This window comes from Cherax quadricarinatus, chromosome 29 (genome assembly GCF_038502225.1).
Source record: "Cherax quadricarinatus isolate ZL_2023a chromosome 29, ASM3850222v1, whole genome shotgun sequence".
Classification (NCBI taxonomy): domain Eukaryota; kingdom Metazoa; phylum Arthropoda; class Malacostraca; order Decapoda; family Parastacidae; genus Cherax; species Cherax quadricarinatus.
This window is the reverse complement of record NC_091320.1, coordinates 25,395,856-25,414,900: the sequence shown is the minus strand read 5'-3', so window position 1 is coordinate 25,414,900 and position 19,045 is coordinate 25,395,856. Positions and strand designations below refer to the sequence as shown.

At 37.5% G+C, this 19,045-nt stretch overlaps 1 protein-coding gene across 4 annotated transcripts in view; it reads right to left on the bottom strand.

The window, feature by feature from the left end:
• The window catches only part of LOC128690374 (serine-rich adhesin for platelets-like), a 364,642-nt gene extending 346,182 nt beyond the window's left edge, over positions 1-18,460 (bottom strand). Inside the window, exons 1-3 of one of the 4 annotated variants that reach the window (XM_070089660.1) lie at positions 18,294-18,460; positions 9,709-9,831; positions 2,726-2,977 (exon numbers count right to left, since the gene is read on the bottom strand). In XM_070089660.1, the coding sequence (XP_069945761.1) occupies positions 2,726-2,977; positions 9,709-9,775 (319 nt within the window). In that variant the 5' untranslated portion in view covers positions 9,776-9,831; positions 18,294-18,460. Of the gene's footprint in view, positions 1-2,725; positions 2,978-9,708; positions 9,832-17,984; positions 18,228-18,293 lie in introns of those variants that run through there. The other 3 variants (XM_070089659.1, XM_070089658.1, XM_070089661.1) reach the window with 3 other exon arrangements.
• Between the last annotated feature and the right edge of the window lie 585 nt (positions 18,461-19,045).

Here is a 19,045-nt window from a genome sequence, read left to right as displayed (position 1 = left end):
AGGCAATGGGGTCGAAGAGGTATGGGGTAGGATTAAAAATGTAGTGTTAGAGTGTTCAGCAGAAGTTTGTGGTTACAGGAAAGTGGGTGCAGGAGGGAAGAGGAGCGATTGGTGGAATGATGATGTAAAGAGAGTAGTAAGGGAGAAAAAGTTAGCATATGAGAAGTTTTTACAAAGTAGAAGTGATGCAAGGAGGGAAGAGTATATGGAGAAAAAGAGAGAGGTTAAGAGAGTGGTGAAGCAATGTAAAAAGAGAGCAAATGAGAGAGTGGGTGAGATGTTATCAACAAATTTTGTTGAAAATAAGAAAAAGTTTTGGAGTGAGATTAACAAGTTAAGAAAGCCTAGAGAACAAATGGATTTGTCAGTTAAAAATAGGAGAGGAGAGTTATTAAATGGAGAGTTAGAGGTATTGGGAAGATGGAGGGAATATTTTGAGGAATTGTTAAATGTTGATGAAGATAGGGAAGCTGTAATTTCATGTATACGGCAAGGAGGAATAACATCTTGTAGGAGTGAGGAAGAGCCAGTTGTGAGTGTGGGGGAAGTTCGTGAGGCAGTGGGTAAAATGAAAGGGGGTAAGGCAGCCGGGATTGATGGGATAAAGATAGAAATGTTAGAAGCAGGTGGGGATATAGTTTTGGAGTGGTTGGTGCAATTATTTAATAAATGTATGGAAGAGGGTAAGGTACCTAGGGATTGGGAGAGAGCATGCATAGTTCCTTTGTAAAAAGGCAAAGGGGATAAAAGAGAGTGCAAAAATTATAGGGGGATAAGTCTGTTGAGTGTACCTGGTAAAGTGTATGGTAGAGTTATAATTGAAAGAATTAAGAGTAAGATGGAGAATAGGATAGCAGATGAACAAGGAGGCTTTAGGAAAGGTAGGGGGTGTGTGGACCAGGTGTTTACAGTGAAACATATAAGTGAACAGTATTTAGATAAGGCTAAAGAGGTCTTTGTGGCATTTATGGATTTGGAAAAGGCGTATGACAGGGTGGATAGAGGGGCAATGTGGCAGATGTTGCAAGTGTATGGTGTAGGAGGTAGGTTACTGAAAGCAGTGAAGAGTTTTTACGAGGATAGTGAGGCTCAAGTTAGAGTATGTAGGAAAGAGGGAAATTTTTTCCCAGTAAAAGTAGGCCTTAGACAAGGATGTGTGATGTCACCGTGGTTGTTTAATATATTTATAGATGGGGTTGTAAGAGAAGTAAATGCGAGGGTCTTGGCAAGAGGCGTGGAGTTAAAAGATAAAGAATCACACACAAAGTGGGAGTTGTCACAGCTGCTCTTTGCTGATGACACTGTGCTCTTGGGAGATTCTGAAGAGAAGTTGCAGAGATTGGTGGATGAATTTGGTAGGGTGTGCAAAAGAAGAAAATTACAGGTGAATACAGGAAAGAGTAAGGTTATGAGGATAACAAAAAGATTAGGTGATGAAAGATTGAATATCAGATTGGAGGGAGAGAGTATGGAGGAGGTGAACGTATTCAGATATTTGGGAGTGGACGTGTCAGCAGATGGGTCTATGAAAGATGAGGTGAATCATAGAATTGATGAGGGAAAAAGAGTGAGTGGTGCACTTAGGAGTCTGTGGAGACAAAGAACTTTGTCCTTGGAGGCAAAGAGGGGAATGTATGAGAGTATAGTTTTACCAACGCTCTTATATGGGTGTGAAGCGTGGGTGATGAATGCTGCAGCGAGGAGAAGGCTGGAGGCAGTGGAGATGTCATGTCCGAGGGCAATGTGTGGTGTGAATATAATGCAGAGAATTCGTAGTTTGGAAGTTAGGAGGAGGTGCGGGATTACCAAAACTGTTGTCCAGAGGGCTGAGGAAGGGTTGTTGAGGTGGTTCGGACATGTAGAGAGAATGGAGCGAAACAGAATGACTTCAAGAGTGTATCAGTCTGTAGTGGAAGGAAGGCGGGGTAGGGGTCGGCCTAGGAAAGGTTGGAGGGAGGGGGTAAAGGAGGTTTTGTGTGCGAGGGGCTTGGACTTCCAGCAGGCATGCATGAGCGTGTTTGATAGGAGTGAATGGAGACAAATGGTTTTTAATACTTGATGTGCTGTTGGAGTGTGAGCAAAGTAACATTTATGAAGGGATTCAGGGAAACCGGCAGGCCGGACTTGAGTCCTGGAGATGGGAAGTACAGTGCCTGCACTCTGAAGGAGGGGTGTTAATGTTGCAGTTTAAACTGTAGTGTAAAGCACCCTTCTGGCAAGACAGTGATGGAGTGAATGATGGTGAAAGTTTTTCTTTTTCGGGCCACCCTGCCTTGGTGGGAATCGGCCAGTGTGATAATAAAAATAAATAAAAAAATTTTGGGTGTCTGGAACGGATTAATTGGATTTACATTATTTCTCATGGGAAATATTGCTTCAATTTTCGTACAATTCGCTTTTTGTCAGACTTTTTAGAACGGATTAATCACAAAAACTGAGGTTCCACTGTAATGGGTTTTCAAAAAATTACAAGTTTTTCAAAAACATTAATTCTGCATAGCTTTTGAGTTTTGTGTATACATAGGCCAAAAATGGAAATCAACAAGTTGAAGGCTTAGGAACCCACAACAGAAGCAGAAATAAACTGAAACAAAAGTGCTAGGTAGCAAGCTCAAATAGTACAGTCAAGATCCTTTTATGCTACATTCAACATACAGTAATATGAAAAACTATATAATTATTGGTGGTACTGTATTTCTATATGAAGTACCAGCACTATACTCACCTGCTAAATAGAGGCCAAGCCAATCAGAAGGAGAAGCTTGATCTTGTGGCAAATTCCATCGAACAGTAACACATTCATTAGCACTTGCCCCAATGCAACTGCGGCTCAGTGCAAGGAAGCATGATGATACAGGATTATAGGGGGCATTGGTAGCAGGTTCGGGGCTGGGCGGAGCATCTGGACAGTGAAACATTGTTGTCATCCCCCCAGTGCTGCTGCCACCACTGCCCCCCACACTACCATCTAAACCATCTGAAAAAAGTACAAAATATGTAAATCAATAAGTTATTTAACCCTACTGTATTTGTACAAGACAAGTCAACTTTCAACAAAACAACTGTAGCAAATGACAATATCCTAAGACAACACAGAATTATAAAGAATGACTATAATTTTAATTTAAGGCTGTCAGTCCAATGTTACCTCTTTTTTCTCCCTCCAGTGATCAATGTCCTTTGTAAAATAAAACAAGATCTGTCCTCTCAAACATAATAAAACCATGAACTTAAATAATATTAAAGAAAACTCAATAATCGGGAAGAAGTTGTAGAACCGACAAGACCCAAAACTATTCCTTGAATGATGAAATAGGTACCATGTACACAAGAAATAAATATATTCTGTGTTTTTGATGTGACTCAAGTATGACTCACTATGTAGACTCAATTCAAATACAATACACCCTCAATTTAACAGACTTTGGAAATATAAGACAAAATCTGGTAAGTAAACTGATTTAGAAGTACGTACATACAATCATACCCCACCATACATCAATAATTGGTTCCAAGAGCCTTAACATAACCTGGTTTTTGATGTAAAACAGACATAATGCCTTAAAAATGCATTAAAATGATGACAAACACCATAAAACTACAGTAAATAATTCACAAAAGAATATGACTACAGCCTCTTCTCACTTAGCGACATATTTGTTTACCAACGACTCAGACTTACGACAGGCTCTCTGACCAGTACGCGTATCTAAATAATGTAGTATATTAGTGCTGATTTCCTCTATTCTGTTTATTACAATATAAAATACACTAGTATAAACATTTAAAAATATACCAGAAATGTTATAAATGGTGCAAAGGTGACATTATTAAAACAATATCCAAGGAAGGGAAGAGTATATGGAGAAAAAGAGAGAGGTTAAGAGAGTGGTGAAGCAATGTAAAAAGAGAGCAAATGAGAGAGTGGGTGAGATGTTATCAACAAATTTTGTTGAAAATAAGAAAAAGTTTTGGAGTGAGATTAACAAGTTAAGGAAGCCTAGAGAACAAATGGATTTGTCAGTTAAAAATAGGAGAGGAGAGTTATTAAATGGAGAGTTAGAGGTATTGGGAAGATGGAGGGAATATTTTGAGGAATTGTTAAATGTTGATGAAGATAGGGAAGCTGTGATTTCGTGTATAGGGCAAGGAGGAATAACATCTTGTAGGAGTGAGGAAGAGCCAGTTGTGAGTGTGGGGGAAGTTCGTGAGGCAGTAGGTAAAATGAAAGGTGGTAAGGCAGCTGGGATTGATGGGATAAAGATAGAAATGTTAAAAGCAGGTGGGGATATAGTTTTGGAGTGGTTGGTGCAATTGTTTAATAAATGTATGGAAGAGGGTAAAGTACCTAGGGATTGGCAGAGAGCATGCATAGTTCCTTTGTATAAAGGCAAAGGGGACAAAAGAGAGTGCAAAAATTATAGGGGGATAAGACTGTTGAGTATACCTGGTAACGTGTATGGTAGAGTTATTATTGAAAAAATTAAGAGTAAGACAGAGAATAGGATAGCAGATGAACAAGGAGGCTTTAGGAAAGGTAGGGGGTGTGTGGACCAGGTGTTTACAGTGAAACATATAAGTGAACAGTATTTAGATAAGGCTAAAGAGATCTTTGTGGCATTTATGGATTTGGAAAAGGCATATGACAGGGTGGATAGGGGGGCAATGTGGCAGATGTTGCAGGTGTATGGTGTAGGAGGTAGGTTACTGAAAGCAGTGAAGAGTTTTTACGAGGATAGTGAGGCTCAAGTTAGAGTATGTAGGAAAGAGGGAAATTATTCCCCAGTAAAAGTAGGCCTTAGACAAGGATGTGTGATGTCACCATGGTTGTTTAATATATTTATAGATGGGGTTGTAAGAGAAGTAAATGCGAGGGTCTTGGCAAGAGGCGTGGAGTTAAAAGATAAAGAATCACACATAAAGTGGGAGTTGTCACAGTTGCTCTTTGCTGATGACACTGTGCTCTTGGGAGATTCTGAAGAGAAGTTGCAGAGATTGGTGGATGAATTTGGTAGGGTGTGCAAAAGAAGAAAATTACAGGTGAATACAGGAAATAGTAAGGTTATGAGGATAACAAAAAGATTAGGTGATGAAAGATTGGATATCAGATTGGAGGGAGAGAGTATGGAGGAGGTGAATGTATCCAGATATTTGGGAGTGGACGTGTCAGCAGATGGGTCTATGAAAGATGAGGTGAATCATAGAATTGATGAGGGGAAAAGGGTGAGTGGTGCACTTAGGAGTCTGTGGAGACAAAGAACTTTGTCCTTGGAGACAAAGAGGGAAATTTATGAGAGTATAGTTTTACCAATGCTCTTATATGGGTGTGAAGCATGGGTGATGAATGTTGCAGAGAGGAGAAGGCTGGAGGCAGTGGAGATGTCATGTCTGAGGGCAAAGTGTGGTGTGAATATAATGCAGAGAATTCGTAGTTTGGAAGTTAGGAGGAGGTGCGGGATTACCAAAACTGTTGTCCAGAGGGCTGAGGAAGGGTTGTTGAGGTGGTTCGGACATGTAGAGAGAATGGAGCGAAACAGAATGACTTCAAGAGTGTATCAGTCTGTAGTGGAAGGAAGGCGGGGTAGGGGTCGGCCTAGGAAAGGTTGGAGGGAGGGGGTAAAGGAGGTTTTGTGTGCGAGGGGCTTGGACTTCCAGCAGGCATGCGTGAGCGTGTTTGACATTAGTGAATGGAGACATATGGTTTTTAATACTTGACGTGCTGTTGGAGTGTGAGCAAAGTAACATTTATAAAGGGGTTCAGGGAAACCGGCAGGCCGTACTTGAGTCCTGGAGATGGGAAGTACAGTGCCTGCACTCTGAAGGAGGGGTGTAAATGTTGCAGTTTAAAAACTGTAGTGTAAAGCACCCTTCTGCCAAGACAGTGATGGAGTGAATGATGGTGAAAGTTTTTCTTTTTCGGGCCACCCTGCCTTGGTGGGAATCGGCCAGTGTGATAATAAAAAAAAAATAATCCAAGATTGTTGACACAAACCCATTGCCATTATAGTATGCTCCTCACTTAGTGATAAATTCATTTACCGATGTGGTCTTAGGAATGGAACTCTGTTGTTAAGTGAGGAAAGGCTGTATAGCTAAACCTTAAAGAACACTATAAACACATTTTAGTCATTTTTTTTTAAAGATTAATACACACAATTAAAAAAATTATGATGTAGGTGACATTGCTGAGTGATGTAATGTCTGACATAATGACATTCGCTGAACTGAAATTTACTCTAGAAAAGTGGTGTAAAGGTGAATTTAACGTAGGCCGAAATGACAAAATGGGGTATGACTGTAATTGACAAAGTCTCTTGGTTACAAAATTGTATGTTATAGTTACAATAATACAAAACAATCTCATCCTTATTCTCCACAACTGCCATTACCAGCCACCTGTTGCCCCTTATTATAGTCTGTTAAACTGAGTTTACTGTACAACTGTAAATACTGTGAAACAGTTTACCTTAAATAATCAAAGCATGTGCAATGCACATTAAACAAACATGCCAGCATTTAAGAAGTTTCCATATCATACTAATGACAGAATGGGAATTCCTTCCTGTGAGGTTCCTATCTAACAATACTCAACATAGTACAATCAGAGACCTCTATTGTGAAAAGCATATGATACATAACACTTCGATTTTCTTTCTCATTCTCATACGTATCTGACATTGCTAAAGATAAAAATCATAGCACTAGTAACCTTTGCAGATACTAGAATTTATGAGACTGGCATTTATCAAGGACTGAGCAAATCTTCAAGCCAGTAACACCAAGTCTTAAAGGAGGCCATAGAAAACTATTTTCAACAAAGGTAAATTTCAGCTACAGTACTCCACTTCTGAAAAAATTGTAGAACTGAAAAAAAACAAAATGCAATCAAACCACTTGAAAGATCTTATATTCAAAAAACAAAAATACTACTACTATATTACACATGATAAACTGGCTAACAAAGAAAGAAGAACCTTCAATACAAGAAAAGCAAAGCCAATGCTGTAAGTCTTTAAAGCACTTGCAATACACTAACAACCTTCAATGGCAAGCAGTCACTGAAAACATTAGCAGATATACAACAAGACCTGTGAAACCCAAGATCTCAGTCATTTTACATTTTGAAATGTATGGCTGAAATCCCAGGTTAGCTTAATAGCATATACGTACAGTAGAACCTTGAGTTTCGGACGCCCCAAATTTCAGCCGTTTTGAGTTTGTCACTTTTTTCGCCTAAATTTTGTCTTGAGTTTTGAACAGTACCTAGAGTTTTGGCTGCTGTACCAGACCTGTCTACCTGCCCGCACCCACACAAAGCATCCCACGCATGTGTTATGAGTCAGCCTGGCTTTGTTTCTCCTCAAGTGAACATTACCCTGCCCGTTCATCCAAACATTTCATAATAATCCATTATTTTGGTGCTTGTTGATTGAGTGCGACTGCTACATAATTCCCCTTCCCTTCCAAACAATAATAAGTCCTCCCTCTCTCCTCCCTGTCTTCCATATGCCAACAAGAGTCTTCAATAAAGGTATGTAAATGTGATTTTAAATGTTTATTAAAATGTCTATTTATCTATTTCATCAGTCATTTAAGTACTATATGTATTTATAATTGTTTTGTTTTTGTAAAACTATAGTTATTCTTTAATTTTTTTTTTTTAAATATTTTTGGATGTCTGGAATGGATTAATTGGATTTACATTATTTTTTATGGGAAATATTGCTTTGACTTGCGAACAGTTTGAGTTTCAGCCGACCTTCTGGAACGGATTACGGCCGAAACTCGAGGTTCCACTGTATATGCTTGGGATAACCGAATAGACTAAACGGCAGTAAAGCAGGTATAGTCGGAATCAAGACTGAGATGCTGAAACCACTTGGGAGTATAGCTATGGAATGGTTGATGTACAAATAGAGGAAGAGGGTGTCCATTAAGGTTGTCTCGTTAAATCTAAATGCTAAAAACACAAATAAAAAGTACATTACAGTACCCTACTGTACATAATACAGTACTTTACACACAGTTTATATATATATATATATATATATATATATATATATATATATATATATATATATATATATATATATAATATGCAAATATATGTTGTGTATCTTTATACGTATATGCTTCTAAACTGTTGTATTCTGAGCACCTCTGCAAAAACAGTGATAATTTGTGAGTGTGGTGAAAGTGTTGAATGATGATGAAAGTATTTTCTTTCTGGGGATTTTCTTTCTTTTTTGGGTCACCCTGCCTCGGTGGGAGACGGCTGACTTGTTGAAAAAAAAAAAAATTATACAGTGGACCCCCGGTTAACGATATTTTTTCACTCCATAAGTATGTTCAGATGCCAGTACTGACCGAATTTATTCCCATAAGGAATATTGTGAAGTAGATTATTCCTTTCAGACCCCCAAACATACACGTACAAACGCACTTACATAAATACACTTACATAATTGGTCGCATTTGGAGGTAATCGTTATGCGGGGGTCCACTGTATATATATATATTATGTAATATATATATATAGTTATATATTTCTATATGTATATATATAGTATGTATATATATATATATATATATATATATATATATATATATATATATATATATATATATATATATATATATATATATATATATATATATATATATATATATATATATATATATATATATATATAGATATATAACTAACAAAATCTTTTGAATACAGAATTATCTATTCATCATAAAAGATATATAAAAAGGTATGTATGTATGTATGTATATGTGTGTGTGTATATATATATATGTGTGTGTGTGTATATATATATATGTATATATATATATATATATATATATATATATATATATATATATATATATATATATATAAAACTGAACTGTAATAAACATAAAAATAAGGGTTAGATGTACAGTAATTTTTATATACCTTTTATGATGAATAGATAATTCTGTATCCAAAAGATTTTGTTAGTTATATATTTCTACAATTTGTCTGTTATTTGATATGATAATAACACAATTATCTACCCACTGGACTCATAGTTTTCAAAAGCATCTTACCCAGTGGATTTTGTCCATTATATCCACAATCCATTAACCCTTAAACTGTCCAAACGTAGAGCAATGCTTGCAGGTGTAGCACTCCAACCTTGATTTTCTCCCTAAGAAAGAATGTAAAAAAAAAAAAAAAAACATAGATCTACGTTTGGTGCGCTATGCAAGTGAACGTAGATCTACATTTGGACAGTTAGAGGGTTAAATGGAGGTCCGTTAAAATGAAGTTTTACTATTTGCATAATATTTGTACTAAAAAAGAGAAGGCACTTAAGGATTAATTGAAAGCATGCATGGTACCATACACCAGGACTGTAGTTCTTTTATACAGAATAGGGGACAGTGAGAACTCAAGAATTATAGGAGAATAAGTTGTTGGATATAGTAAGTAAGGTGCATGGTAGTTTTCAAAAATGTTAAGAGAAAGGCAAAAAGTAAGACTGAAAATGAGCAAAGAAAATTTAAAGGGAAGGGGATGTGTGGATCTAGTGTTTGCATTAAACACTATTTTCCACTCATAAAGGATTATGCAACTGATCTAACTCAAGGTTAACTATAATGCACAAAATTTAATACAGCTGAGTAAAAACACTGAAAAATGCATAAAATATTTTTAATAGCTGGTCCGAGCCTTACTTTGCCAAGTGTTGGTGTTCTGAGAGATGTCATGGTCTACAGGTTCATGGGAAACATCAGCAAGCATTGTCCAAGAGCTCAACTCCTTGCATCTTTAATCTTTTGCACATTATCTCACAGAGTCTGAAAGTTATATAACACAAACTATTTACATGAGTAAATAACTACTGTACAGTATATAACTGATGTAATATTAATTATGGTACTGAAAAGAAAATTTGACATACTGTACTGAACGTTCAGAAACAATAGATATAGTATACTTGTTCAATACAAAAAGTTATACAGAATATTTCTCTTTAAATTCTGTTGCTGAATTTGTAATTCTCTTAATTTCAGAAAATAAATTTGCACTTCAGAATGATCTCCAAATTTCAGTATTTTCTAAATACAATATGAGCAAATTTAGGAATTTTATTTTGGAAGCTCTCTTAATCTGAAATTTTCTGAAGAGAGAGAATGCTTTCTGTAACTTTGAATTTGAAATGAGCTCTGAAGTTTTACTATATGTATCTTCGATTAGTGAGACTTCAGAATGTCAATTTGGAAAAATTCTCAATTCAAAATTTGTTGTTCCAATAAGAGACATGTCTAATTTAAGTTATTGTATTTACAGTAATCAGTATCCTAACAAAGAAAGAACTTGCAGAAATGAATTGAGTTAGATTTATAAAGGATATAGAAAAGCACTGCTTTAGCAGCCAAGTAGTAAATGAGTAACAAACTGCAAAATGCAGTAGCATTATCAAGCCAGATATTCTGAGTAGCTTTACAAATAAGTTAAGACATTGTTTTTGCATTACTTAAGACTGCATGTACCAAATTTAAGAAAGCCCAGGTTGCGAATCATTACCAATGTACTGCATATGCCAATCTCATTCTTGAATGTAACCTACAGTACCCATTAAACTGGGGATGTCATTTTGGATCAGCCTCAGTCAGCAGTTGCTCACCACAGTGAACAGTGCACTTACATCTTGAAGTCACAACATAATCCACAGTGACTGTCAACTATTAGTCTAGAAGGATTGTTATGGAAAAACAAACTACTATACTGTATCATTCATGTTTTGTTGATGAAATATTTGAAGATTGTGGCTGTACAGCATCAATGTTCAATGTAGCGTAGATTTTTTTTTTTTTTTTTTTTGGGGGGGGGGGGGATTATAAGAGAAAAATACAATATATCATAAGATGGGTGTTACTGGGCCCACCTTTAAAAAAGGGAGCTAACATGACTAATCTGAAATATAAACAATGGTGCAATTACTTTGATTTCTAACAAGGAAGTCTGAACTTCTTTAAGGTACTTAAGGTACTTTTTTTCTGGGGGAATAATTTTCCTAAGAAAAAAAAAAACTCTACAAGGTACAGAAATGCTAAGCATTAGCACAACATGAAGAAAACTACAAAATAATCTAAAAGTTTGCACAGGAACTACAATTGTTTTAAGACTGCTCCTACCAAACTTTCAAATCTTTTCATTAAAAATGAGATGAGACTGTTTAAGCACTAGGTAACATAAATTTAGAATGAACTGATGTTACCTAGTGGTTCCTTCCCAAAAAAGCACCATTTCTTAACTGATTAAAAAATGAGAACAAGTAAAAACTACTAGGATAGTGATAGAGGCAAACCATGATAAACAGAATATTCAAATCTATGAGACATCAAAGATGATTGATGAATTAGCAATACAAAACAGGTAGTTAGTTGATAAACATTTATTTATTTTTGTCAGGGGAAAGTGCAAAATCTGTGGGGATCATATAGCTCCTGGAGAATGAAAAGCAATCAGGTTTGATATACAGAAAAGGAGAATAAGTCCAATTCCTTGGATTGAGAGCCCTTGAGGGCATGTTGGTCAACAGCAATCTATAGGTGCAGCTGTAACTACTCAGTTGTACTACCACTGATACAGAGATGAAATACCAGACTGTAACCCAAAATATATCCAAACCCATAGAGATGCCCAGAGGCATGATACACCATAACTGTGTTTAATTAAGTCCTCCTGAATTCATTGGTATGACATCACATATAAGAAATGTGACTACCATAATGTAGTAACATAATATTAGCAGTCACATTTAATTTAAGAATATTTTATAGGCAATGTAGAGAAGCCTGTATGTAAGTTGACAATCCAAATGAATTCTTCATGAGCAAGCCTCAAGATGTTGTCAACCTCTCCAAAATTTCTAACATAGCCTTACCCACATGACTTTGAAAAAGCCATTGACAGCATGTTCATGCACTCTGCCCCAAGCCCAAACTCACAAAACTACAAGTTCATCAAGAACTGCAAGAAGCCCCTATCAAATGCCTTAAATATTCTATGAAGAGGGATCCTAGATACAGGAGTCATCCAACAATTATTAAAAACAACTAATATAGCCCTATTCCACAAATGTGGCAGGAAAGCAATAGCAAAAAACTATGGGCTGATAGAACTAATATCACATGATAAAAAAATATTTGAGAGTTTTAAGAAGCAAGATCACAAACCACATGGATTCACTAAATTTGCACAATCAAAAGCCTATTGCAACTACTAGAACATTATGACAAAGTCTAGAAGTGCCATCTTGGTGTAATAGCACACAAAATGCATGCAAAAAGAATAAATGGAAAAGTGGGCAGAAGGATACTTAATTTTCTAGTGAACAGAACCCAGAGCTTAACAGTGAAAAAATTGAAATCAGAGGCTGCCATAGCAAAAAACTTGATTCCCTAAGGCACAGTACTTGCCTGGGTTCTCTCTCTCATTCTCATATCTAACATACAGAAGAGGTATAAATCATAGCACGGTCTCATTCTTTGCAGACATTACTGGAATCTGTATAAGAGTGGCATCTATCGAGGACACAGCAAACCTCCAAGCTAACAAAGTCTTCCAGTGGGTCACTGACAACATGATGCTCAATGTTCGCATCGCTATTGGGCCGTGTGGACGTGCTGCGCAGTAGCTCCTGATTGAGTTGGCTTTTGCGCAGTGGTGACATGTACTTAGCTCTGTGAAGACCTGTTTGCGCACTCTCTACGAATTAAAGCAAGATGCCCTCCATCGAGCAACTTTACCAACAGCTTAAGGAAGAATTGAGGATGGCGAAGATGGAGATTCGACGACTGACCGAGGAAAACAAGAAGATTCGTAGTAGTCCTCCTGTTTTGAGTCCTCAGGTCAAGAAGGGAAACTGGTCAGTGGTTGGACAGCAGGGAACGAAGTTGACGATCAAGAAGACGAATGGAAAGGTAGAAACGATGAAGAAGAAAGAGACTGCCGTGGAAACTGTTGTGGAAACATCTAATACATTCTCAGTGCTACCCGACGAATGTGAGTCGACTACTGGGAACGTCATGACGAATGACATCAAGGAAGGTAAGAATATTGTTGTTGTTGGGGATAGCCAAGTTAGGTATATGGATAGGGCGTTCTGCTTGAAGGACAGGAGTAGGAGACAGAGAGTTTGCTTTCCTGGGGCTGGGATGGAGGATATTGTTAGTCGTCTGGATGACATCATGAGAGATAATGGGAGCAATCCTATTATCTGTCTCAGTGCTGGAGGCAACGATGTTGGCAGACGTAGGAGTGAAGACCTGATTAGCAGGTATAGGTCAGCAATAGAAATAATTAGGAGTAAGGGTGGGAACCCTGTCATATGTGGTGTTTTGCCAAGGAGAGGAGTTGGAAATGAATGGTTGTCCAGGGCAATTGGCGTCAATTGCTGGCTGGACAAATACTGTAAGGAAAATGCGGTAACATTCATTGACAACTGGGACCTCTTCTATGGCAGAAATGACATGTATGCCAGGGATGGGGTTCACTTATCTAGGTCTGGGGTGAAAGCACTGGCAACTGCAGTGGAGGGAGCTGTTAGGACTTTAAACTAGGAATAGTTAGTGGTATGGGTTTTGGCAGGAAAACAGTGAAGTCCCAGTGTAGTAATATTACGAGTTCTAGGGGAACTAGTAATAAGCAGAACGAGGTAGATATTGAAAAGCCAGTGACTTTGGGTGATAAGGACAGTAATAGGTTTAGTAGAAAAACAGAAATGAGCAGGAAGGGTAAAGAAAAAGGAGAGTTTTTCAATGTTTATTATGCTAATTGCCGTAGTGCTAGGAATAAGATGGACGAGTTGAGATTAGTTGCTAGTGCAGGTAACATGGATGTATTTGCCTTAACTGAGACGTGGTTTAATTCAAAAAGTCGGGACATGCCTGCGGAATGTCATATTCAGGGTTTTAAATTGTTCCAAGTAGATAGAAGTATCGGGAAGGGGGGTGGGGTGGCATTGTATGTCCGAGATCGCTTGAACTGTTGCATAAAAACGGGTATTAAGTCTGAAGTAACACATACAGAGTCTGTTTGGATAGAATTTTCAGAGGGGCATGAAAAACTGATTTTAGGAGTGATATACCATCCCCCAAACTTAGATAGGGACCAAGGGAGACTACTATGGGAGGAAATTGTTAAAGCCACAAGGCACGATAATGTAGTAATTCTAGGAGACTTTAACTTTAGTCATATTGATTGGAATTTATTGACTGGGAATTTAGAATCATACGACTTCTTAGAAGTAGTTCAGGATTGTTTTTTGAAGCAGTTTGTGACAGAACCTACAAGGGTAAATAACCTGCTTGACTTAGTTATGGCAAACAATGAATCCCTTGTTAATAATTCAGAAATTTCAGAGGAACTGGGTGCTAGCAACCACAAATCAATTACATTTAGCATTGAATGGAAGTACGTTAGTAGCGATAACTCAGTAACAGTCCCAGATTTTCGCTTAGCAGATTACGATGGGCTTAGAGAACACTTATCATCTGTTGACTGGGGTAACGAAGAGAGCTATCAATATGACAGTTTTCTGAACACTATACATGCTGCTCAAAGAACGTTTATCCCATATAAAGAAATTAGATCAAATAGAAATGACCCAAAATGGATGAATAATAGGCTCAAATATCTACTAGGGCATAAGAAAGGAATTTATAGGCGTATCAAAAGAGGTGAGGGTCATCTTATGAATCAGTATATTGACATTAAGAGGGACATTAAAAAGGGGATAAGAAAAGCTAAAAGGGACTATGAAATTAAAGTTGCTAGGGATTCTAAAACTAACCCAAAAAGTTTTTTCCAGGTCTTTAGAACAAAAGTTAGAGATAAGATAGGTCCCCTTAAAAATAACTATGGGCACCTTACTGACAAAGAGAATGAAATGTGCTCGATTTTAAATAATTATTTTCTCTCAGTTTTTACACAGGAAGACACTAACAATATTCCAGTAATTAATTTTTATAGTGGGCTAGAAGAAGATAAATTATGTAACATCACAGTCACTAGTGAAATGGTTGTGAAGCAGATAGACAGACTGAAGCAAAATAAGTCGCCAGGTCCTGATGAGGTTTTTTCAAGGGTTCTTAAGGAATGCAAAATGGAACTCTGTGAACCATTAACTAATATTTTTAATTTATCTCTTCAAACAGGTGTAGTGTCTGATATGTGGAAGATGGCTAATGTAATTCCTATTTTTAAAACAGGGGACAAGTCGTTACCGTCAAATTACCGCCCAATAAGCCTGACCTCAATTGTAGGCAAATTACTAGAGTCAATTATAGCTGAGATTATAAGAAGCCATCTCGATAAGCATAGCTTGATTAATGATACTCAGCATGGATTCACAAGAGGCCGGTCTTGTCTAAATAATTTATTAACTTTCTTCAGTAAAGCTTTTGAGGCTGTTGACCACGATAAAGAATTTGATATTATTTACTTAGATTTTAGTAAGGCTTTTGATAGAGTTCCGCACCACAGACTGCTAAAGAAAGTGGCAGCTCATGGCATTGGGGGAAAAGTGCTCTCATGGATCAAGTCATGGCTCACTGACAGGAAGCAGAGAGTGTCCATAAATGGGGTTAAATCCGAGTGGGGATCTGTAACAAGTGGCGTTCCACAGGGATCAGTCTTGGGCCCGTTGTTGTTTATAATATATATCAATGATCTTGATGAGGGAATTACTAGTGATATGAGCAAATTTGCCGATGACACAAAGATAGGTAGGATAATTGATTCAAACATAGATGTTATGGAGCTTCAGGAGGATTTAAACAAACTCTATTCTTGGTCAGAAAAGTGGCAGATGCAGTTCAATGTAGATAAATGCAAGTTTCTGAAGCTTGGGAGTGCCCATAACCCTAGTACTTATAAGTTAAATGATGTAGAACTTAGCCATACAGATTGCGAAAAGGACTTGGGGGTTATGGTGAGCAGCAACCTTAAACCAAGACAGCAATGCCTAAGTGTACGTAATAAGGCAAATAGATTACTGGGATTTATATCAAGAAGTGTAAGCAACAGAAGTCCAGAGGTCATACTGCAGCTTTATACATCATTAGTAAGGCCTCACCTAGATTATGCAGCTCAGGTTGGGTTGGGCAAATGTTTTGTTAGTGGGATGAATTGTAAAGGACCTGCCTAGAATGGGCCAACAGGCCTGCTGCAGTGTTCCTCCTTTCTTATGTTCTTATGTTCTGGTCTCCATATTACAGAATGGACATAAATTCGTTAGAAAACATTCAGCGTAGGATGACTAAATTAATACATAGCATTAGAAATCTTCCTTATGAAGAAAGATTAAAGACTCTTAAGTTACATTCACTTGTTAGACGAAGAATGAGGGGAGACCTGATCGAAGTGTATAAGTGGAAGATAGGTATTAATAAAGGGGATATTAATAAGGTCTTGAGGATGTCTCTCCAAGAGAGAACCCGCAGTAATGGATTTAAATTAGATAAGTTTAGATTTAGAAAGGACATAGGAAAGTATTGGTTTGGAAAAAGGGTAGTTGATGAGTGGAACAGTCTACCTAGTTGGGTTATTGAGGCTGGGACTTTGGGTAGTTTCAAATTTAGGTTGGATAAGTACATGAGTGGGAGGGGTTGGATTTGAGTGGGACTTTCACATCAGAGCTTATTTCTTGGGTAGCATTGAAAATTGGGTTGGGCAAATGTTTTGTTAGTGGGATGAATTGTAAAGGAACTGCCTAGTATGGGCCAACAGGCCTCCTGCAGTGTTCCTCCTTTCTTATGTTCTTATGTTCTTATGAGGATAAGTTTCAATTACTCCATTATGGAAATAAAGCCTGGCATGGAGTATAAAGCAAACTTAAATAATTCAATGGAGAACAAGACTAATGTGCGGAATATAAATGCAAGTACGTGCATGTCAGACGATCCCACCTTCAAGGATCACAACTGTGTCACTATCACAACTGTAAGAAAAATGATGGGTTGAATAACTAGAACCTTTAAAACAAGAGATGCTAAGCCAATGATGATATTTTTCGAGTCACTTCTCTCTAGGCTGGAGTACTGTTGCAAACTAACAGCTCTGTTCAAAGCAGCTGAAACTTTAGACCTGGAGAATGTGCAGAGGACCTTTACTGCTTAAATAAGGAGAGGGGTACAATATAATCTACTCCTGGAAAATTCAAGGACTGATCTCCAATATGCTCACAAAGTGTTCTCCCCTGAAAGTAAAAGGCTTGGCAGATGGTGTAAAATACCCCAATGAAAAGCAGGGGTTCAATGAGTATGCTAAGGGAGAAGTAAGTGTGAAGGAACCAAGACTTCAATGTCCTCCCTTCATACTTAAGAGGGATTACCAACAGACCCCTGGCTATCTTCAAGGAGCTGGATATACTTCTCAAGTCAAGCCCCTAATCACCTGGGCTGTAATGTTTACATTGGACTATGTGCAGCTAGCCCCAATAGCCTGGTTGATCAGGTTATTTATCAGGCTGCGGGGCGCCGACCTTCGGAGCACTCTTTAGGCAGCTTAACACTAAACACATATTGCATTTATTTATTGTAATTAAGGGGAAGCACTAAACCCATTAAGATCATGTAGCGGCTATGGAATAAGAGGTAATCAGATGTGATCCAAGGAACAGGGGGGAAATTTGTCCTTATATCAAGAGCCCCTCACCAGCATCCATGAGCGGAATACGTGAAATCACTAAATAAAGGAAAACTCTTAAACCATTAATCTTCCTGCCTGCAGCATAGAAAATTATTATATCAATAAATATTAAATCAGTCATACACTTGGGAGAACAGGAGTTAATCAAGCTTGATAAGAAGGGGAAGAATATCCTTCACTTCCTTGCATCAAGTGTGTCACCAGAATGAAGGGTGCCACTGAAGGGTGCCACTGAAGGGCCTCACAACCCACAATATCTACCCCACAACAGCAAAATAAACTAAGAGTTTACTTGCCAGGTCCTCCTCCGAGCATTTGGGAATTGCCGAAGGTAAACGTTATCCATTTTCCTGCTTATGAGGTCTTGATTATCTCTCTTACATCACATCTAGCTTTATTAGCGGTCATGTAACAGTGATTTATTGATATCATACGTCAAGGAAGGTTGTGAGTGGAGAACAAGCAAGGAGAGTACTGTGCACGAGCTCTACTCATCAAACAAATCAATAGTATACTAATAGCATGCATGTCAACAACACGCAAACTCTTATAAAAAAAATTAATCATTAAAATCTCGCATATTAATACTATAAATTCCCACCTTTGCCAAGTAAATTTCAAACACAAACTTTCCTATTCATGTAATTATGCGACCATGCGTCTCTAATATTCATAATAACTCTGCACTTTCTGGTAAATTACTGGAACAGCCAGAGAGTTTAACTTCACATGTAGGGATCAAGTAGCTAAACATGGCACACTTATGTTGTATTGTTATTGTTGGGTTGCTCGCGCTACCGTCCACAGGATGGATATGGGGTGCACAATAAACTAGCCACTTCGGTGGCAAAATCTCTAAAAAAAATCTGTTATTGTTGTAACTGATAATAACATCAGTAATTAAGTAAGTCAATAAGTAAGCTAGAAATTAAGCATTACACATGGGAGATAGAAAAAAACATGTGCGATGGTCTTCAGGGTACGCGATATTTTTGTAAGTAAAAGTTAATAAAATGTAAGTAAAGTAAACGTAATTAAAGGAAGTATGTACAGTAAGAGAAAGTAGAATACAATAAAATACGATACGGTACAGTACAATGCAATGCAATACAGTACAATGCAATGCAATACAGTACAATGCAATGCAATACAGTACAATGCAATACAATACAGTACAATGCAATACAATACAGTACAATGCAATACAATACAGTACAATGCAATACAATACAGTACAATGCAATAAAATACAGTACAATGCAATACAATACAGTACAACACAATACAATGCAATACAGTGCGTACGGCCGGCAGTAACAGCCTGGTTGGTCAGTCCGTGATCCTGGAGTTTAC